General features: G+C 33.2%; 1 protein-coding gene across 6 annotated transcripts in view; it reads right to left on the reverse strand.

The window, feature by feature from the left end:
- The window catches only part of LOC116412933 (AF4/FMR2 family member 3), a 309,889-nt gene that overhangs the window by 106,689 nt on the left and 179,099 nt on the right, over positions 1-24,101 (reverse strand). For all 6 annotated transcript variants that reach the window (XM_052893985.1, XM_052893983.1, XM_052893981.1 and 3 more), the window contains one exon: positions 19,541-19,673. In XM_052893985.1, coding sequence (XP_052749945.1) covers positions 19,541-19,673 — 133 coding nt within the window. The remainder of the gene's footprint in view (positions 1-19,540; positions 19,674-24,101) is intronic.

Here is a 24,101-nt window from a genome sequence, read left to right on the forward strand (position 1 = left end):
AAACTATTATCTAACGTGAAGACAGATACGTGGTTTATATTTATCGAGCGACTTGACAAAGGATGAGATTCACAAATCGCCTACATTTATTATGTCTGTATATGTTACGCGATACAATTGCTTATTTTGGATTGATAAATATTTTCGTAATCGGATTGGAATCGGATTTACTTCCTTGTTGTCATTACATCAATTTTACCACGAATGAAGTAAGTGTCTATCTATGTTTTCTTATTTGTGGAGCAGAATCGATTTGTCTTCTGATCTCAATGATTTCTTTTATAATCTCTGAACGAACAGTGTCTAATATAGTCAAACACTTGTTATCTTATTTATAAAAAAAGGGTCAAATTTGATCAAGAATGAAGCTTCTAGTTGTTTTTTTTTTATTTGTGTGACGACATCGATTTGTTTTCCGATCTTGAGAACTTCTTTTATAATCTTTAAATGAAAAATGTCTAATACAGTAAACCACTTGAGTTCTAATTTATAAAAAATATGGGTACGTACGTATCCACAACTTATGTTTGGTAAACATTTTATTCTACGTTACTACATTATAATGTATGATTGTGATAGCATACATTTTTGATCCAGTTAGATACTCTGTAATGAGTAATTAATTGACTCATCGGTACCTAGTGCGCAGATTCTATAAATATGTAGTCATAAATATTAAAAGTGATTCAAGTTTCATTTCATAATACAAACTTGCAATTAAATGATTTACAACAGCCTTTCCCAAAATGGGCAATAACGCCCCCTTGTGGGCACAGGGAAAAAGGTTTTTGACTGGCTCAAGACCATTCCTTATAGCAGTCTATGAGAGAAGCCTATGTTCAGTAGTGAACAAAGAATGGCTGAGATGATGATGATGATAAATAGATAAACAGTTTCTCCTTGACAAATCGGTTAAAAGAACAAAAAGTTCGTCAATATGAAAACCCGATCGAATGCAATGCAAATGAATAACATGATTAATAACATATTCATTATAATTTCATTCATTCGCTTTAAAACTGAATTTTCAACGAAACGATTCGTAACTGCCACACTGCGCTTCCAGCGAACACCAGCACTTCTGAATGGCCACTAAAAATACATAAGACATTAATGCCCGTTTCACACTGCAAGTGGAGCGAAACAAGTGCTAATAAAAGTATAGTTCAAACGATAGATTAGTATATAGTTTACTGAATTAGGTAGTAGTCATAAAATAACAATTTTATAAAGAATGGTTATTGTATCTAGTAGTGGTAGTCAGTCCTTCGCAACAAATGTTAGTAATGGCTCTTAATGATAGTGGATTAAACAAAATAGTAATCAAGTAACCAACGAAATATTAGTATAATAATTAAAGATTATGTCCCACAAAAAAAAACCGCCTTGTATTGTAATAAAACCAGTTATTTTGACTTAAAAACTAAACTACAGAAGCGGTTTTAATAAAATTTCTATTGGAAAAAATAGTTTTTTAAATCGACTCACAACTGACGGAGTTATAAAATAATATTATAGCATAAAAAATAAAATACAACGGAATTAAAAAATTCCTTCTTTTTAAGTCGGTTGAAAAAAATACTGGTTTATCGTCATAATATACATTATACAAAATAAAAACTAGTGAAGAGATAATACTTTGAAACGGACAATATAATAATAATTGTGTTGGGGATATTTCGTGATAAGATTACTAGAATAATCCTGGTATGATTAATGATACCGGCCGATACCATGGTACTAAAATAATCACAACTACATTACTCGTATTTATATTGACAATAGATATAAAATGATATTACACCACTTCCTAATAATAGTAATAAAAAGCACATAAGGTTTTATTTATTTAGTTTTTATTCTATTTTATTTAGGTTTGACACTTACACGTCACTATGTAACTACCCGTTAAATAAAAATTCGAATAAATCCACTTTTTTTTATCTTATTTATTTATATTTTTGCACAGATTAAAATATGTCTACAGGGCCGATGACCGATGGCCATACTGTATCAGTCAACAGTTACGTTAAACAGAGAGAGTAAACGGTGCATTGATCTTTATTTATTTAGGGGCTTTTGTCCATTTAGGCACGTCAGTCCTATCGTATCTTAATCAATTTTAGAACATCGTTAGATTTGTTTAAATAGTCAAATCCAATACTTTAGATTTAGTATGGCTTGTGACAATTATTATTAAAATTATTATAATATTTATAAATCTATAAAACCGAGAGGGAAAAAATTGTGATACAGGACATCAAAATAAAAATATAAAACCCTGTTCAATTCTACTAATCACTCTCTAATTAAAAAAAAAAAAAACAAAAAGACATTTAGTTCCTTATGTAATAGTATATCTAAAGCACTGCGGTAACAGTGGAAAACACGCTTCATTCTTGATGACCCGTCTGGCGCGAAATGTATCGCTTGAATATTTGGGTGCAAATGGGTTGTTTATTTTCATGAAAATATTGTGTCTGATTTGTGGGACGGTTAAATTCCACTGTTTCAATATAAATACAATGTTACAGATAAACAATCATCATCAACATCATAATCCAACAAACTCACTATTGGACAAAAACCTATGTCCATTCCTTAAACTTTTCTGAAGTCTAGCTCCATGAAAATATATTTTACTATCCTTAACGCGCGAGGGGTAAGGGATTGTTACTAATGAGGAGGTTACCAGAGGGAGACTTTGTACAAAAGTCGATTGCTTGGGTAACTCTGTTCTATTCGTGTTTCAACCGTGAAGCAGTTGTGTTTGCATGGCTGTGTTTCGGTTTGAAGGGTGGGATATGGCGTGAATTCACTGGGTACAGAGAAATAACACCTGAGTCCTCAGGATTGGCAACGCATGGGGGTATCATGGGCGAAACAGTATACTCTGTTATGTCCATGGTACTGCTCATGTCTATAGGCGACGGTTACCACTTACCATCAGGTGGGCCGTCAGCTTGTTTGCCATTCTAAGTGGTATAAAAAAAAGGTTAGTCTTCATTGCTATCAGTATACCCTATCAGATCGACCTTTACGCGGTTCCCCCTAGAAACCATCGTGACTAATTTATCGATGAATTCGTCCTTTTCACCCTCACTTATGCCAAGGTATACCGATAGTATAGGCGGAGTTATCATTCCATTATCATTCATAAAAAAAAGGATATATAAATATGGATATATTGATTGATTTTTTTTATATTTCTAAAGCAGCCAACTAGCATATAGCCTGTCTGATGGCAAACAGTCATTGTAGCCTATACCTGCAAGACTAGGCGTGTCACATGCGCGTTGTCGATCCCGAAGAAGCCTTAATACACCCTTTTGGATCGAAATAAAAAATACATCATGTCCTTATTCATCTCAAATAGTATGTAGGTAACATATATACCAAATTTCACTACAATTGGTCGAGTCGTTAAAGTGCCAAGAAATAACAAGTTTGGCAACAATTTAGTGGACTATTAAAACAACTCTCAAGCCGATTTAAGAAACATTTTTCAACCGACAAATTTCTTTATTCCATTTTTTTTTCTTCACCATTAAATGTAAAATATTTCTAAGAAGAAATTAGCTTACCAAGAAAAGGAGCAAACAACTCGAAAACTTTATAAATTTTCTATCTTCAGTTATTTCCGCTGCGGTGTTTGGTGAATGAGGGCTGTCTTTATATCTAATCATAACTATAACGACCTAAGGTCAAAATAACTGGTTAACTAATCTTCATTGATGGGCAGAGGTGTCCTCATAATAAAAACATATTACATATATAGCATACTATTATCTCGATGGCCAGGTGGCCTAGTATAATAAAGATTTATTTTGAGTTTTCATTTCTTCCACTTGTGTATTATATTACTAATTATAAGGTAATTAGGAAGGAACGTATCTAAAAAAGTCTAGCACCCTATTAGGCGTCGATATAGAGGTCGGCCTATCAGGTCGACCTCCACGCGGTTCTTTTGGATTTTTTTTTTGATGAGTGAAAATGGTATGGTAGCCCCGCCTGCGCTAACGGGATACGCTGGCGGAGCACCAGTGAAGGGTAATAGATGAGAATGAAAACAGGCCTAACTGGCCCATCATGAATTCATCAGGAATTAACCATGATAGTTTCCAGGGAGAACCGCGTGAATGTCGACCTGGTTGGGTATATTGCTAGCAATGGGATTCTCAGTCTCCATTACTAACAATCCCTTTCCCCCATCTCTTGGATATTTCCACTCCATTATGCTTAATTCTTTCCATCAAATTAATCACAATGGGTCCACTTATCTTTAATCATTCACTGGTAACTCAGCGTTTATAAACTAATAGTGCATACCATTCCATTTTAATAGTTGTGTCTTACAACATTCCGGGGACGAAAAAGGAGTGATGACACATCCAATTCTTATTCCGTCATTGTAAGGAAAATCGATTGGCTGTTTATTGAAATTGACAATTTATGGATAGTCCATAATAATAGTCATGTGGACGTGACGAGACTATAGAAATAGACAATGCGGAAGTTGGAGAAGTAAGCGTGAATTATTAATATGATAGTAGGTACGTAAACTGCGTATATCCTCAACACATACAAACACTGCACTATATATTATACAACACAAGATACAACGACGGTTCCGTGGTTTAAATGGTAACGCCCTCGGTACGAATAGCTGGGGAAAATATTTTTCGTTCATTTATAATATAATCTTCATATTGAGTTCATAATAAATAAATAAAAGTACGCTTCAATTTCCAGTGAGTGTCGAAAGAGGAGACTAAGGTAACTTAATGGTCGAGGGATGGGCAGCGGCGTCTCTCTTAAAACATCACCAAAAGCCTAACTGCGGTTGGCAACCCGCCTGCCAATTGTGGCAACTACTGGTAAAACTTCCCCATATAGGGGAGACTTATGCTCAACAGTTGAACAGTTAACGGCTGATATGATGATAAATGATGATATATATATATATATATATATATATATATATATATATATATATATATATATATATAATACAACTATAAGGTAACAAACAAATACACTCACGTTCACATTTATATGTAAAGGTTATTGAATTGAATTGAATTTTATATTATTTTTATTACCTCTTAGTACTTTACTAACTCAATGGTTTAAAGACATAGGCTGCTTTCATTCATACCTGTCATATCATCAAACATATCCCAGTCACGCAGTCAAAACCGCGGTTAAAAACTAGTATAAATATACATTATTGGTATAAAAAAACAGATTCTGTGCTTACAAAAAGTTTCTAATATTAAAACGCATCTTAATTAACCGGTTAATAATATATTGTGCAACGGTGACCTTTGTAACGCATTTCGTAACATATTATAGAACAGCCAAATGTCCATATACTTTACGAGAATTGAGGTCACCCGATCCGATTCAAGATGACTTTGATCCACGTCAGTACAATAATTGACAATAAGCTTAGATTAATAAATTATAGAGTGTAACTACAGAAATAGTTACACCGGTTTTACCAGAGGGAGACTTTGTACAAAAGTCGATTGCTTGGGTACCTCTGTCCCATTCGTGTTTCAACCGTGAAGCAGTTGTGTTCGAATGGCTGTGTTTCGGTTTGAAGGGTGGGATGTGGCGTGAATTTACTGGGTACAGAGGAATAACATCTGAGTCCTTAGGAATGCCAACGCATGGGAGGTATCATGGGCGAAACAGTATACTCTGTTATATACATGGTACTGCTCATGTCTATAGGCGACAGTTACCACTTTCCATCAGGTGGGCCGTCAGCATTCTAAGTTGTATAAAAAAGAAAGTGAGCAAACTTATAGTGAGCATGATTATAGAGCCATGCTCACTATAAAGTCATGACTGGCTGCGACGTAATGGGCCGAGATGTTAAGTTCCTTACAATGTGGTCGAGTCATTCGTCATACTCGTGAACGGCCGCTTATGGGGATTGGTCTGCTCATATTTGCTAATTTATTTTCCATTTAACGATAAGTACAAATAGAACTCAATTCTAATTACAGTCACAGTACCCATGCAAATGTAAAGTTATTTTGTACATATTCATTTGAAAAGAGCAACTGTTGAGTTTCTTGCGGATTCTTCTCAGCAAATAACATTTCGAGCCCAGCTGTACAGTCATATAAAATTGACGATTTAAAAGAGCTTGTAAACAAGTCTATTTGAATAAAGATTATTCTATAAACGCTTTACCCAAAACACGCCAACTTTGTATGAGTCCGTACCGAGAGGTCATAAAGAAAATCTTATGGTGTTTACTCTTGTGTGAATTTATGACGCGATTCAGTGTGTGTATGAATAGGATAACCAAAATATAAATTAATTGTAACAAAAAAAAAAGCATTGCAACGAAAAAGAGATTCATTTGTTTTGGCAAAAAAAATTATGCGTCAACAAAAAGTCGGGTGACATTTTTTTAGGGTATTTTGACCATCGATCTAGAAGTATATGATCTAATTCAGTACAGATCAATGATTTAACTGCTTGTAATACGATTTTGTAAACATCTGCCTTTTGCTGATGTTAATAATTGATGATCACTACAGTTGTGTTGACCCCGTACAAACAAATGTAGTATAGGATGACTCCTTCACTAGACGTAATAGCAATCTTATGTATTAAGGTAGCAAGAAACAGAAGACTCGTGCTTATAATCCTTACTAATATATAAATGTGAAAGTGAGTTCGTTTGTCTGTTAACTATTGGCGCCTTACCGGTTTAACCAATTACTATAAAATTTTGTATATAGGTCTTATATGGAATAGTTTTATTTATTTATTTATATTTTTGCTTAGATTAAAATATATCTAGAGGACAGACTTAATGCCTGATGGCATTCTCTACCAGTCAATCGTTACGCAGAACAGAGAAATGGCGGTGTATGGATGTAGGCTACCATTTATTGCACGCAGATATTGCAGATGAAGTCGCGAGTAGAAGCTAGTGTTCACATGTTCAACTGCGTTGTGTGAATATCAGTATTAAAAATAAAATATAAAGTTTTGAATTTGATTATATTTATTACGTATATTTTGAATCGTAGAATATTAATCAGACGCTATTAAAGTTGGAACACTTGAACAATTATAACAATAGTTTGTTTGTTTGTCCAAGATTTGGTTTTTCAAAGTGCTAAAACCCACGCTGTTCCATAACAGTCAAACCATATGTTACCATAAAACTACTGCGGTACTTCTTGATATTGTTTAGATCACGGTTGGCTAATTTGGTCATCACCGCTTCCGGGTACGCGGTTAAGGATCACACAAGACCTATAATTAGGATCATAGTACTGATTGACAAACAGTAATGACTGACAGATAAGATTTTGTTTTGGATTTTGGTAAAATAAATATTAAAAAATGATTTTTTAATATACAGGATCACTGTATACTAAAAATCATTAATCTCCATGTAGTGATGAATATATATGTTTGTGGAACGCAACATTATTTCTTTTAATACCATTCATAAGATAACCCTATGAATTTCAAAAAAAGAATTCTCAAAAAGAGTTCGGAATTGGCAAAGACCCCACGTAATAGACACAAAAAATAGGAGCGAATGATGTAATTTTATTTTCAAAACTTGCTAAATTATATTCTATTATTAACCTATGAAATCCCAATGCTGGGCAAAGGTCGACCCCATCTCCTTTCAAAACTCCAATTCAGCGCCACCTCAAACCAATCCTTTTTAAATGCGTCTAAATATATATTTTCCAAAATAAACAAATTGCCAACAAACGAAAACCACAAAACAGTTGAAATGACGTGCGACGAGTCCGCGGTAGCAGCAAAACAATAACAATAGGAATATTTTTAACGTTTACTAATATTAAACGTATGTTACGTACTTACATGAGGATCTAATTGTTAGGTTGGTTATTAACAAAAAAAACATACCCACAATGTTTACTAGATAAGCCACGTGCAAAAAAAAAACACATTACACTTTTTGTACCTAGTATTAAGTCAACTTGCGTCTTCTATACAGCCATTCATTGGCCGTGGGGATTAACTGGCGGCCATCTTGAATTCAATAGCGTCGTCTAGCGAAAAGTAGGTCCGCGTATGTAGCGAAGTAGTACAAGTTTTTGTGTACAATTAATGCTATTATTAGAAAACAGATATATTTGTATTAGACACAAATGCTACTCCACTCTTTGTGCGAATATTAATCAAATAATTTAATTACTTTATAAATATTATTCGAACAAAGTTATACTGATATGAGAGTCTCGTATTAGGAACATTCATAACGAAATATCATCATACCAGCCTTTAACTGTTCACTGCTGAACATAAGCCTCCCCAATAGGAGGGGTTTTGCCAGTAGTTGCCACGCTTGGCAGACGGGTTAGCAACCGCAGTTAGACTTTGAAAATATTTTAAGAGGGACGCTGTTGTCCATCTTTCGCCCTCCCTTAGTCGCCTCATACGACATGGGAATAGAAGGGGTGACTTATTCTATGCGGGGATCACACGACAGTGTATGAAGAAGTATGGAAACCGCGGAATTATCTAACAATTTTCGAAATCAATTAACTATTTTTCAATGATTCTGGCTGATTATTTAAAAAGTATACTGAAAATGAACTAAAAAGTTAATTATAGAATACGTTACATTTAAAACTATCACAAAAATTTTACACCTGCTTCATACTCTGTTTTGTAATTTTTCATTTTTACCATTGAAACTCAAACTTTCAGTGACTGTTTAATACATATTAATATACATAATTATATACATATAACAGCACGATTAACGTTTTTATTAAAAAAAAAAAATAAAACATTGTTTATCTAAACTATGTTTAACAAAATTCTAAGTGATTAATTAAATTTTATTGAATTAGAGGTGACTACTTCTTATCCTAATGTGTTAGGTTAACAGGAAGAGATAACTTTTTGAGATAAGTTTGCGTTACTTTATCTTACGTCACTTTAGATTATTACTAATTGTTTATATTACTGTATGTTTTAGTGCAATAAAGAAATTATATATGTATATACATAATATTTATTTGTAATGTATTGTAGTGCCAAAATCTATAGGTATTATAATCAAATTTATTACTTTAAACAACTTTTATTTTTAATAATATATACTTTTTTCTGTTTATTCCTGAACGGATATTGAATACCCTTTTATATATATATACATATATAGTATATATAAAGTAAGACGTTAAGACGTCTAAACATGTACTAAACACCTGTCTATCACAGGTTTTATTTTTTTGTGGTAACTCGGTGTTTATGTATATTTACTCTATGTACCGGTGGTAATGCCACCGGTAGTAATGCTAGTTTAACTTCAACTAAAAAACAATTACTATATTACACAAATAAACTTCGTTTTTATAATATGTGTAGAATTACTATTGAATAAATATTAAGAGTCATTACAATGGAATTATCAAAAGAGCTTCGCACACTTTTACTTCGACCTAGAAAATAAGTTGCCTACAGCCGTGAACAATGTGCGAGCACACGAGTGTTGTGTACACAGTGTATTAGTCATATAAACGACTGTTTATACTACGGGAAACTAGTTATACAGTATTTTATTATACTGGTACAAATAGGGTTAGTCGCGTGACGGAGTGGAAAGCAAATACCGGCCAGCGGCGGCCGATAAGGCCTCGAGACTCGCTACATTGTTGAACGCCCGTTTAGTTTTTACCCAGTATACTCGTATTTAGGGTTTTATACGCAAATAACTAAGACTAATTTATGTATAGTTTGTTTCAATAACATTTAATGTATTTAAGATTGTGCTCCAGAAAAAAAAAACTTCAATTGTGGCAAAACAAAATTATATTATATTTTGATTAAAAACTAAACCACTGTTACTGTTAATTTTGTAAAATTTCTACGAAACCAATCTGTAAGCGTATCCTTTCAGACAAAAAAAAAATAATTCTCCAAATCGGTTTACAATTCACGGAGTTGTAAAGTAACATACATAAAAATACAAAGGAACTGATAACCACTTCTTTTTGAAGTCGGTTGAAGGTAAATAAGATTGTCTCTAAATGAAATATCGAAACATTATTCAATTAATAGATTTTTGTTTATACTACTGGACATCAGCAGACTGTCTAATGGTCAACTGTTATATATTTATTTTCTGTTTTCATTTTCATCAATTTTTGTCAAGCATTCTGTATCTACATAAAAAAGTACAATAATAGCAGTAGTATTTGATTTTTTTTTATGACTACAGAAATATCGAATGCTTGATTGATTTTTAACCAGTCTCGTTAAATATCACTATATTTGACAATAAACTTATAATGACACTTCATTATAAGGGTTTTTTAGAATTGGACTAATAAGATTCCTTGCATTTTTTATTACGCTACCTTCACGAGATACAAGCTTCCAATAAAGAAATATTGGAAAAGTTTCACTCGCCTTCTCTTTACTTTTCAAACTATAAACTAGAAAGTACAAAAGAAGGAGGTTCTCGATTCAACCTTAATTATTTTGTGTATGTAAAATACATCATTAACGTCATCAATTCTGGGCTGATTTGATCAAATCTGAAGCAAAGTCTACTTACTAACAGACGCAAGTTCTAAATTCGTTCTAAATTTAAATAATTTAAATTAAATGTGTCTACGTAACACATCGTAGTTCATCGGAGCGATATATTAATTTTAAATTAAGAATGCTGATATTAATATCAATTTTCTGAGTCACGTGCACGTACTATTTTGTTAATTGAGCATTCATAACTTTAGCTTACCGAAATGTGGCAACGTCGCATTTATCTGTCAATTTTCAAAATTGATTGAAGAATTTGCAATGTTTTTGAATGATTATCCAAAAAGTGCTCTACCTACGAACTGAAATGTCAATCATAGAATACGTTATATATTAATCTACAATTAAAAACATTGCACTTGCTTTATATTTGCTTTGGAATTTTTCAAATATCTTTTCGCCATCAAAAATCAAATTTCATTTTTCAACGACAGTTTAATAACTATATTATCATACGATAATATAGTTATTAAACTATTTGGCGTTTTAGTTCGCTAACAGAGCAATTATTAAATAATACAACGAAAATATTAAAAAATATTAAATAGTTTTTGGAAATTGATAAACAACTGCAATGTTGCCGTACTTCGTTATGAATATTCTTACTTTCTTGTCTAAATAACTGGTGAAGGAAACAAGCGAAAAAGGTAAAGTATTATGTAAAGTAATATAAATTCAAGTTGATACCAAATCGTTAGTATGCGAGACAGAGTTACCGATTTGTCAATTCTCTGTAACATACGCAATACATTCAAAGCCACCCATTGTTCCGCGTACAATTGTTTACATATAAATCTCGCAATGACCACGAATTTTGCTATGCCACGGACATACGCGTATATAATCCTGATTTAATTTGGAGATATTAATTATACTGTTGGTCTATTTAGACTTGTAATAAAAAAAAAATTCCTAATCGGTTTACAACTGAACTTGCTGTAAATATATCAGGTCGACCTCTTAACGGTTCCCCTTGGAAACCGTGACTAATATGTCACTGAAGCAAAATTTACTTACAGACACGATTCCGTGTTCTAAATTAAAATATTTCATATCAGATTTATCTCTGTTATAGTATAATCCGACCATCATAGGCGTTTTAAAATAATAACAGTTAAATTAGTTTCGTGATAATTGAAAACGCAGTTTTTGTGGAGAAAAATCGGCTTGATCTGTGTTTTACAAAAAAAATTACTTCAATCGTTGTAAAAACAAATATTTCTATTTAAAAAATCCAATTATTTTATTTAAAAACAACTACTTAATCCATTTTAATAAAACTTCTATGGGGCCAATCTGAAAGTATACCCTTTCATATAAAAAAGAATTTCATGCGTTTTCCAGCAATCGGCAGATACATAACAAATAAAGATTACAACGAATCGAGAACCTTCTTTTTGAAGTTGGTTAGGAATGGATCTAAATGAATTTTTCTAATTCTTTACAGCATTGATAGCTTTATCCTCCTTGGTAGTTTCATACTGATATTGCTTTCGAATACTTAAATTATTTTTACGCCTCTACACACTGTCCACCCTGCACTAATGAACTAGGTCACGAATTAATGACCGGCAATCGAATTAAACCGATTCATTACCATTGTCCCCAATGCGGTACACGTTTTCAGTAATGACATTGCGTGATGAGGACCTATTCAATTCCTCAAAAATGTAGTCCCAAATGATTTATTTTGTTTTATGTAAGACGTGAATTTATTGGGTACAGAGGAATAACACCTTAGTTCTCAGGAATGGCAACGCATGGGGTGCATCATGGGCGAAACAGTATACTCTGTTATGTCTATGGTACTGCTCATGTATATAGGCGACGGTTATCACTTTCCATCAGGTGGACCGTCAGCTTGTTTGCCATTCTAAATTGTATAAAAAAAACGGGACGGTAAACAAGCTGACGACCTGCCCGATTGAAAGTGGTAACCGTCATATAGACAAGACCAGCACCATGCATGCAGAATACACAGTGCTACACATGCCCCATAGCCACACATGAAACATAGCCATGTATGTATGCGCAAGTGCTTAGTGGCAAAATATTAGAGGGACAAAAATCCAAAAATTAAAGCAAAAAATTTTTATTCATACTCTTCTAATAAATAATGTAATTCGATATTTTAATTAATTCTTAATTTTCATAATTACAATCACAATTAATAGAATTTATACTTTAATTTCATTCCAATTGAAGTAACTTTTTGTGGGTAACACTAAATTGGTGTTTTACGTTTTCTTTAAGTAAAATTTGCTAGCGTTTATATCTGCGGGACCTCTCTCCCACCGCCTACTCTCCCCTCCCCCACTGTGTGTGGATCTTTATTCACAATTCGAGAAATGTTCAGCGCCACAAGTTCATACTTTTACAAAGTTTATGCGTTTAAAGCTGAAAGCTTTTTACTGTTATGTTATAAACTGATCACATAAAGAGGAAGATTTTTTTCTAAATCTTAACAATTATAAACTGCTTATAGAGTAACTATTACGTATATCATATGTGATACAGTTCATATTATTTCTTTCAGGACTTCAAAAATAAGCTGTCTCTCTAAATGGCGAATTGATTGTATTTCTTTTTTATTTTATTCATTTATTTACAATTTAGAATGGCAAACTAGCTGACGGCCTAATGGAAAATGGTAACTGTCGCCTATAGGCATGAGCAGTATCAGGGACATAACATATCCATATCCCACCCTTCAAACCGAAATACAGCCACGCAAACACAACTGCTTCACGGTAGAAAGACGAATGGGACAGAGGTGCCCAAGGAAACGACTTTCGTATAAAGTCTCCCTCTTTTATTTGTTCGTCGTTAATTTTTATAGCCTTCACAATTGAACCAATTGTTTTGAAACTCAGTATACACGTACGTACCATTTTTATGGCGGTTTTTCAGTATATCTGTTAAAAACTAGTATACATATAATTATACTGAGTGCACGAACTTTTCTGTTATTCACTTCAGTTGTAAAAATCTCATCACCCACTAACCAAAACTATTCCGTTATCAACATTTCAACACGGTACACTCTGCTACTTTCTTATTTAAAAAGCATTTAATAAATCTTGTTAGCTTCGAAGGATGCTATAGGTTTGTTGACAGAGTTGCGCCAACCTTGTATATTGTATGAAATATAATTAAATTTAGCATTACTCGTGTTGTATTAGCTTCTGGGAAAACATCTAGCTTATAACTTCGTTTCGTAACCTTTCTAGTCTAATTTAAATAAATATCTTAAATGTTATTAAGTGAAGTATGTATTCTATTATTGTATCGAACCCTTCTAAGTGTTTATGAACGTCGAGGTGAAACGATATCAGATAAATAATCAACAAAATGCGCAGTAAACACACGGCACGCTGGTGGGCTGATGGGGTAGAATTGTGGGACTGTGGGAGGTGGCGTCTAATCTACCTACATATTTATCTTGCGTCGTGTTCTCTAAGCGATGAGTTCGGGGGCCGTGTTCAGAATTCGTAATTTACAGGTCATCAAAGGAATAAACTAAGGTTACATTGCCTTAACCGGTCTAATTAGGATTTCCGGGAACGGATCCACATAAAAGGAGTGCGGATTGGGAGTTTATTGCAATGTTTCTACTACGTAGAGTTGTAAGAGTCATCTGAGTAGATACTACAGTCCGTCTTGTCCATTTATTGCAATGCGTAATAATGCGTGAATACTTGTTCCGTGTAAAGAATAAAGAATTTCTCGTTCAAGTAGCTAGGGTTGCCAAAAATAGTAAGAGAATCATAATAATAGCAAACTTGACTTATTTGTATCTATTCTAATAATTAATTAGATAATTTAATGCTACCGAGACTACAAAAAATAGCCATGTTCCTCTCTATGCAAATTAGTATGGTAAAGGTCAAATTTCTTGAAAATTTATTGAGCATTTAAGCTACGAGAGATAAATGTAACAAATAATAAAAAATGCAGTAACAAATTTCCTTTCATATTATTAGTAAGCAGTGTAATACATCTACATAGATATTGGAGATATAGATAGTAGTATTTAGTATTAATTAGTTTTTGTATCAAATATTACATACAAACAACATGTACTTGATTTCGCCACTGCACGTCGACAGTATTTCGTCACATGTCATTATGACGTCACACGCTCCGAGTCTCACCATTGTGGCAAAACCAGTTATTTTGATTTAAATACTAAACGCCAGAACTGATTTTGATAAAATTTCTATGGCACTAATCTCCTTAATAGCAAGTATATCCTTTAGAATAAAAAAAAATCCACATCGGTTTACAACTTACACAGTAATGAGATAACAAACAAACAAAAAATACAACTAAATTGAGAACCTCCTTATTCTTCTTTCTAAAGTCGGTTAAGAACAACAGAAGCCCGCCGTAAGAGGGCACGACGCGACGGATCGAATCATTTATAACCCGTGTCACAAAACAACGCGTCGTCAATCAAAATGTACGAGCCATTCAATGACCGCGATCTACTAAATATATCTCTTTGATACATAAAACATCCCTGTATCAGTATTCAAATTCGAGTTAATTACGTAACGTTGATAACTTCGACAACGCTGTCAATGTGCTGAAGTTGGAGCGACAAGATTAATGGGCGTAATAAATTTAATTGAAAAATAATCGAGTCTACATTAGCACATCTGCGTGCAAAACTATTTTAATAGTACACGCTAATCCTATTAATATTATAAATGTGATAATTTATAAAGATGTTTGGGTGATTTATTTGTTTATTTATCATTTATGAACCACATTACAAAAAAAATTTGGTATAAAAGGCGGACTTAATGCTATATAGCATTTTGTCTCAGTTTACCCTTGGGACATGTAGTAATGCAGTGAAAAATTGAAAATTGTTGTAGATAAACAGTTACAGATGTATTCATAATCTTTGCAATGGTACATTAAAGCTGCCAATTTATTAAGTACTTTAAATATATAGTAGTTATTCTTTTAATGTTCATAATATCGAATGTCATGCAGAGTAGTTATTGGAGTGCAAATTTGATGCTGTTTTATATAGTATTTATTTTACTTATGTATTAATTTGTAATCTAATATTGCTTTGCTATAAATAAATATTGACTTATAAATTATATAACACATTATTACTGGAACACATTTAAAAGATCGAATGGTTTTGAATTAAATTTAGAACTGATATTGACTATCATCATCATCATCTTTATATCACCCGTAACTATCCATTGCTGAACATTAGCTTTTTCTTTGAAGGTTTTGCTAGCAGTTGCCACGCTTGGTAGGCGGATTGGCAACCGCAGTTAGGCTTTGGTGACGTTTTAAGATAGATCAAGAAATCGTCATGGAATTTAGTGTACATGTCATTTAAAGTAGGTGGTGGAAAAAAATATAAACCTATTTCATCCACTACATTACTGTTGCTATCAACAGAAGGTCCCATTTACGAAGACGATGTCGGGTAATCGGCTAGTAGAGAACAATTAAATTTAACAATATCGGTATCGGAATTATTAAAATATAATCCAGTATTGTACTTGCTTTACATTTACTTTAACAAAAGGTTCAAAATAAACTAAAAACATAAGGTAAAAAGAAAACCGTAACGCTTCGCAGCACGCCGTCTATTACATTTTATATCAGAACAATAAAAAAAAATCATGCAACATATCCTAAACATTAACCGAATTATCCATTACAACTCGGGCTCGCGGAGAAACATTTATTTTTTATAACGTCCGCTGTATCCGTTGTCCATATTGTCAAACAATTTTAGATTCTAACGCAAGCGCACAATATCGAATACAGGTGAGCATCAAAAATGGACCAGAATTAGCTATTATGCAAATATCAATTCAGTGCAAAAAAATCGGATGCCTATTTCACGTGAAAGACGTGAAGGGCTAAGTAGCACAGTGGAGTATCAAATAACTTACTCGCTTTGTTATGCTAATGCCGTACCGAAATTATCTGTTCGCCGTATAATCTTGAGAGAAATAAAAAGTTTGCTGGGTGGCCCTTTTATTATATTTCTATTTCGTATCAAATCTGAACCGCGTTGATTCCGTTGAAACGTTGCCGGTGACTTTTGCGGGGCATAATAAATATTTATGTAGCTACGTTCTTGTGTTGCGGATTTTTTAACTTCTAATACGGTCTGTTTGGAAGATGTTTTTTTGTTACAGAGAGGAGTACTTATCATGACCAAATATAAAGGAGCCTGTTTAAGGAAAAAGTCGAGAGTTTAATGGATTGACGAGTATGCCTGAGATAAAGTCAAGACATATCTAACTTGGAATAGCAAACAATTAAACGGCCTATCTGATATTACGTATAGTCATATACTGATAGAACGTATAAAGCTTGATGAAAGGGTAACCAAGTTTTCTTGAAATTTTAATAGAAATACTCTCTTTATATTTAAGAGTTTCTTCTTGTCAAGGCAACTAATTCATACATTCTCTTCCAGCCAGTTCTATTCCAGGTCATATCTTTGACCTCCCTGTACGACATGATATCTAGTATTTCCTTTAACTGTCCTATGTAGTTATTTCTCGGTCTTCCCCTTCCTCTTTTGCCCTCTATTTTTCCTTATAGTACGTAAATTAGTAACAAATAAAAAAATTCTATCTACTATCCGATTTTTTTTTTGCACTGTTATCGGACAGCAGAGGTCTTACGGCCGATTATTCGTTTGTTTACATTTTGATTAAGTTTTATTGAAACTAATTATAGTAAGTAGCCGTCGTCAATATATATATATAAACACACAGGTTATCACATTGTTACTAAAATTATCCAAATCGTCACGCACGACGGTCAACATGACGAATGGACATCGACCGAAGAGTGCAATAGAGATCAAATAAAATGCCCTCGTGTGACTTTCGGTACGAATATTGGAAATCAAAGTTGACAAATCGAAAACACAGTCCCCGTATCTGTGTAGTGCGCCCAAATTCCATAGCGAATTAAATGAAATTTCCACTCGGGTGATTTCCGTGTCTTTGAACCCGGAGGAACCACTGCCGAGTAAATGATCAAACGAAACAGCCCGTCTGTCTGTACGGATGAGGCAGAAACATACACGTTTTTCTTAGAGGCTTTGAAGACCAATGTGAATACAGATTCCCTTGGAGGGTTCAACGTATCTGAACCTTAACAATTTGTGTAAACATATTTATTAAGACTACAAAACTAAATTTCTTATTTAGTTTAAAATCACAATATTAGTTTTATTTTTACTATACAAAAATAAAGCTAGACACTAAAAGTATACAAATTCTGAGACCGACATATTAATTTTCTCATAACCTCTCCTCTGTCAAGCATACCTTAAGCCCTTTGTATCAAATATGACCATCTGAATTATTATAATTGGTTTTATAATGGTCAAAATACTACATCTAATGTGGTAAACATTATAACATCAATTTAAACTTAAGCCATATTTAATGAAAGGCTTATTTACCTAGATTGTGACGGAAATACCGTTAACAAGAATAAATAAACTGACAGCGACGATCACTGTAAAGACTTTATTTTGACCTCTAAACCATGATTATCGGATATTATCCACGACTTCGGTCGCATCACTGAGACATACTTATCAAGCGGAATAAAAGTATATATCAAATTTCATGACATTTGGATGAGCAGTTAAGACTCCAATATATAACAAACAAACTTACTTTCACATTTACAATATTAATACAGTTTATAGCAAAATTATTACTATAAGAATCTGTTTCAACAATTTATAACAGATTTGAATCAGAACTATACATTTAGTTGTCGGTGGTGCGTAACATAACAACAATATAAATTCGAACACGTAATACTTATTTCAACGGAATTCACAACATTGTTGCAAAGACATTTTATTGTAAATAGTGTAATCAATTTACTCAACTGTTGGTGATTATATTGTATGACTAACAAAACAACGAGTTACATTCATTTTAAAACAAAATACTGATTTTAATAAAATCCGTGCACGAATTACGAGGAAGAACTTTGATAAGGAAACAAGGCAAACTTTATAATAAACTGCATTATCGTTTAACTTTTAATAACAATTTTAAATATCTCTAAACAATCATTGAAAATATACCTTAAAATATAATTATTAATAATTATTACTAATATTGTTATGTACATTGCCGTAGCTGAGGGGGGGGGGGGGGGAGCATAAAGGGGCAACGCCCTTACCTTAAAATGAAAGATCCCTAAAAATATTTGATTCCCTTTTTCGAAGTCACTTAATTATAGCTTCTGTTCTACTAAAAAGTTCTATTGCTGTACATTACACATAGGTCTAGCTACTGCCCTGGTTATGTAGCACAGTTGATTCCGAATCGCTAGATGGACTGAATGTATATTCCTCTGATATACAGTATCATTATTAATACAATAGATAAAATAAACAATAGCAATGGAATCTATCACAATCGCATTTTATTTTCCAAAAACTGCATTTATTAGTAGGATTAGTTTCTTGCTTTGCAGAGACAGCTACAAAGGTATTTATCGCTCGCTAATAGCTTTTATGTAAAACAAGTAAATTAATATTGACAGCATAGGCGTATTTAGAGGGGAGGTCGAGGGGGCCGTACCCATCCCCGAATTTGCTAGTGCTAGTTGTACTACTGTTGGACATCTACGGACTATTTTACGTCAAAAATTTTTATAGAGGCTAGTCAAAGTGATCACACCATACCTGATGGTAATCAGGTAATGTGGTCCAAACGTAAGGGTCACCGTCACAACAATTTAAACCGTGTTGGCGATCGTTATCTTGACAGTCTACAAAATTCTTCTCTTCACGCTCTGCTGCCGCAGGATTATAGATAGGAGGAAACATATGACCGCGAAGAACATTCAAATTTTATTAAATCGACAGAAAGACCCGCGATTTTTTCATTTTTTCATTAAATTGTATTGAAACTGTCTTATAGAAAATTGTACTCACATGGCGCCGGACTGGGTGGCTCGGCGTAGATCCCGATGGACTTGCTGGGATCGTCAATGAGGGACTGTGCGAGGTGGTAGTCGCCGAGCTTGTGCTGGATCTGCTGGCTAACATGGTCCCTGTTGCCAGTCACCTGAAGACAAAGTGCAATAGAATTATTGAGTTGTAAAGGATAGCAGAATTGCGAGGGGATTGGGATGCGTTGACAGGGTAATATATAAATGTTGATCTCTATACGATCCTCTCTGGAGACCATCGTATTAACCCTTCTTTGAATAATGGTGGAAAATTCCATCATAACATTGAATGCCCAAAAATTATATAAAAGACCAAGTTCACTTTTAGTCGATCGTGTTTGTCTGTCGTCAATCTTTAATGTCCATTGCAAAAAACAAAACATAGCTGTCAAATTTATTTTTTAACCATTTATCCTTAAATTTTGATCATGAATTATATCACCTTGATTTATTTCACCAATAAAAAAAATCATGCAAAGAAGGGTTAACTCGTAATTAATTCCTTACTATGAATTAATTATGAGTACAATTATCCTCCCTGATGGACCAACTGACCTGCCGCATCTATTATTCCTGATTGGTGGGGCACCAAAATGTACCAATAAGCCAGAGTTACCCTTTTTATCATCTATTGTATTTGGGCGAGGAAGTTGTAAATATATAGGTTGAAATCGAAGCTGTTGAAAAATGATAAAAAAAATCTTAAGCTTCAATTTTTAAATACAATAATTTTGAGTTTTAATAAAAATCTTCATGTAAGAAGAATCTTCCATTGGTTTTACAAACTCTCATGGGCCTATAGCCTTTTATAATCTGTATCGCAAGCGTGACAGTCAACCTCGTCAAATAAAAAAAAAAAACATGTAAAGTTATGCCGAAAATTTACGACTACAATGGTTTATTGCGCGAATTAACAAATGATACATAAAGCCGCGGGAGAAAACATGAAATTTTCCTTAGTAACATAAAACAACTTTGTAGGAAACATTTTGCTTATAGATACGAAACACAATATTCCACACAACTTCGCTTTTCTACATTATTAATGTTTTAAGTGATGTTTGTTTTATAAAATACAATAACGGTTGCGAGAAACGGTACCTACTACCTAATACAAACATTGCTGTACTTATTAGATTATCCTTGTAATATAACTAGATAGGCTTATATCCTGCAATTCTGCAAGCTACTTATGTCAAGACAAAATTAATATGGGGAGTAAATTCTAGAGTTTACAAAAAATAATCATAAAAATCGACAAGGTACGGAGAGCAAGTAAAATAGTCGTTTAGCATCATAAGAGAGCACTGATTGAGGCAGGTCAGTGCTAATGATATTAATATAGTGATATCGTAATAAAAAAATCACTGAACTGAATCAATTTGAATCATCATCATCATCAGTAGTCAGTGTACAGACTGATATGACAGGGGTATTATAAGGATAATTAATATTACCTGTTTTAGAAATTTAATATTACAAACTAAATACGACAACAGGCAATGGGCTGTTCACAAAGCTAGAAGAACCGACAACCGATGGGGAAGTAAGGTTCTTGAGTGGCGACCTCGTACGGACAAACGCAGTGTAGGATGTCCCCCACTAGATGGAGTGACGACCTGAAACGCATTGCAGACAGTCAACGGATGCAGGTGACTTAGAACCGTTCTTTATAGCAGTCTATGGGGGAGGCTTACGTCAAGCAAGGGACGGATAATGACTGAGATATCATCATCTCAACCATGTGATGATATGATGATGATGACAACAAAAGTCATTCGACTGTAATCAATAAAAAAAATGCTAATAAAAAAAAACAGTAATCTATTCCATTTATATTCAAATTTGTAACGACATTTGAAAAATCATACAAATATAAATACGCCTTCAAGCAAACATAGTATCCCCTTATAAGGTAGGGTCTATTCATTGCTGAAGCAACTTGTTCATGCACGTAACAAACAAGAGTAACACGACCTTCTATTAGTTTGAGATAAATAAACATTTTGCACGTCAGCGAAATGATAAATTGATTTCATAATTAGCACTATTGTTTGGTCTCTATGATGACATGCATAAACATCATTGTTAATTGACACTGTTGCTGAGAAAGGTCATAAGACATTAGGTACGCGATGCTTTTACATTTACAAGAAGATGTATTTAAAAATAACCTTTTAAATTAGATTAAATCTATAGATATACACTATACGTTGAAATTGTTATTTTAAGAGATTCAATAACTTTCCGAGAAAATATCTTTAAGAATCAATTTACCAGGAAATTTATGAATAAAATGAAGGTAATGAAATAACATTATTAATTAAGGTTTCGTACCAAAATGGTACGTAAGGATCCTTATGGTGCAATAGTCTGTTGGTCCGTCTGTTACTATTAAATTGGAATTAGTTTTAAATGCTGTGAAATATACTAGTAGATCATACAAAAAAATATGTCCACGATAATAATCCTTATGAGGTAGTCAGAAGCATTTGTCGACTATTGTCGTGGTGATGAAGTATTTCTCGACATGCCCAAATTTACTATGGTGGCAAACAAGCATACAACCTATCTGATGGTGAACGGGGTTACCGTAGCCTATGGACACCTGTAACACTAGTGACGTCACGTGCGGTTTTGCCGAGCATATTAGAGTCCAACATACCAGCGAGCGAATTTGCCGCCGTCATCCCTGTATGTATATTACCAGTGTATTTCTAATATCTTTTTTTACAACTGGGAATGGCAAACATGTTGATGGAAAGTGGTAACTGTCTCCTATATATAATACTAGAAATCCGCTCCGACTTCGCACGGGTAGATAGATAAAACAGTATTATACATTAGCTTTAACAGACAAATTTTTGATATCTTGAACTACATCATTGTAATTTCTGTAGGGATTTTTAACTTTTTGAAAATTGCTATTAGCCTATATTACTCGCAGATAATGTACCTTTCGATAGGTGAAAGAATTTTTAAAATCAGTTGAGTAGTTTTGGAGTTTATCCATTACGTAAAAACAATAAAATCGTCCCTCTTTCTAATATTAGTATAGACATGAACAATATCATGGTCATTACTGAAAATACTATTACACGCATTATATCCCTCATATATATAGTCATTATTTAGGATACGGACGCATAAGGCCCATAATCTATAATTTCTAATTATTCAACTAAGATGTCAAGGATGAATACGGAACCCCAAGGACTATCCGTCGACCGCGTAAACTCTTAGTACGGTCTGTGTTCACAATATCGCCAATTTGGTCGAGGCCACTCTCCGAGATGCTTGTCCATTCACTTCTCCCTTATAAATCGATTTAGTAAGTACATGAATACATACTTTATGCATTTTAGTTAAGAACGTTCAAAATAAAATATGGCAATGTAACTGTTAGAGGGGAAAGGGATTGTCAGTTACGGAATGTAACAACCTTATTTATTACTAGCAATATAAATATTATATAACTGTATTGATTGTATGTATTCATTATATAAATTATGAAGTAGACTGAGTATAATTAAAAGAGAAAAACAAATTGAATTGTATTTGACTGTAAATAAACTTTAATTTTAATTTTATAATTTTTATAATGTTATTATGTAGTATCTATCCTATACAATTTATTTTGTGCTTTGGATAAATAAATAATCATTATTAGCTATATTTTCTTGTTCTTTTATTATATGACAATAATTATTGATATATTATTTATATTTTCACGTTTTAATAAAACTTCTATTTTCATATTTAACTTATTTAATAAAAAAAATATGTTTGTAGTAAATAAAACTAATTTAAAAGTACCAAAAAACCAACGGATGTGAAGTGTTTGGTGAAACAAAATTCTAATGTCATTTGTTGTTATTTCAATTCAAAAGAGAATTTTAAGAATGAACCATTTCCTTCCATTGTTCAAATGACAATCCATTGTAAGAGTTGATTTCTATTAATAAATTACCGCTAATGTTAGAGAAAACCATACTTTTTTTTATTATATATTTAAGGAATCTCGACTTGTATTCTGACGTTCGAAACTCTTCAAAAGGAGGAGATTCTCAATTCGTCTGTATTTTTTTCAGCGACTGTTAACCGCGTTTTTTTTAAGGATAAAAATGGAGTATAATACTGCCTGCGCTATGGGCATGCGTTAGTGGGGCAACAGTGAAGAGATGACAGGTGAAAATGAAGACAGGTTAGTTGGTCCATTGTGATGCAATTCCAAAAAGATTAACAATGAAAGTTTTCAAGGGGAACCGCGTGGAGGTCGATCTGATAAGGTACATTGCTTGGAATGAAGCCGTTAGATCTTGACTACTAACAATCCCTTCCACCCTCTTTTATGTTAATTTTGCGCTGAAAGAAGGTGCTAAGTATACGGAAAAAAACCTCTAAATAACACAACCAGCAACTAGGTTTACTGTTACAGTGAATTCATTACATAAAATATTTTTTGTTATTGAGATATCTTGTAACACACCAACAACTCACAAGTTTTTTGTATATACTTGTCTAAAGCTATCTACTATTACCCA

Source organism: Galleria mellonella, unplaced genomic scaffold, assembly GCF_026898425.1.
Source record: "Galleria mellonella isolate WM207_F2 unplaced genomic scaffold, CSIRO_AGI_GalMel_v1 utg184, whole genome shotgun sequence".
Taxonomy (NCBI): Eukaryota; Metazoa; Arthropoda; class Insecta; order Lepidoptera; family Pyralidae; genus Galleria; species Galleria mellonella.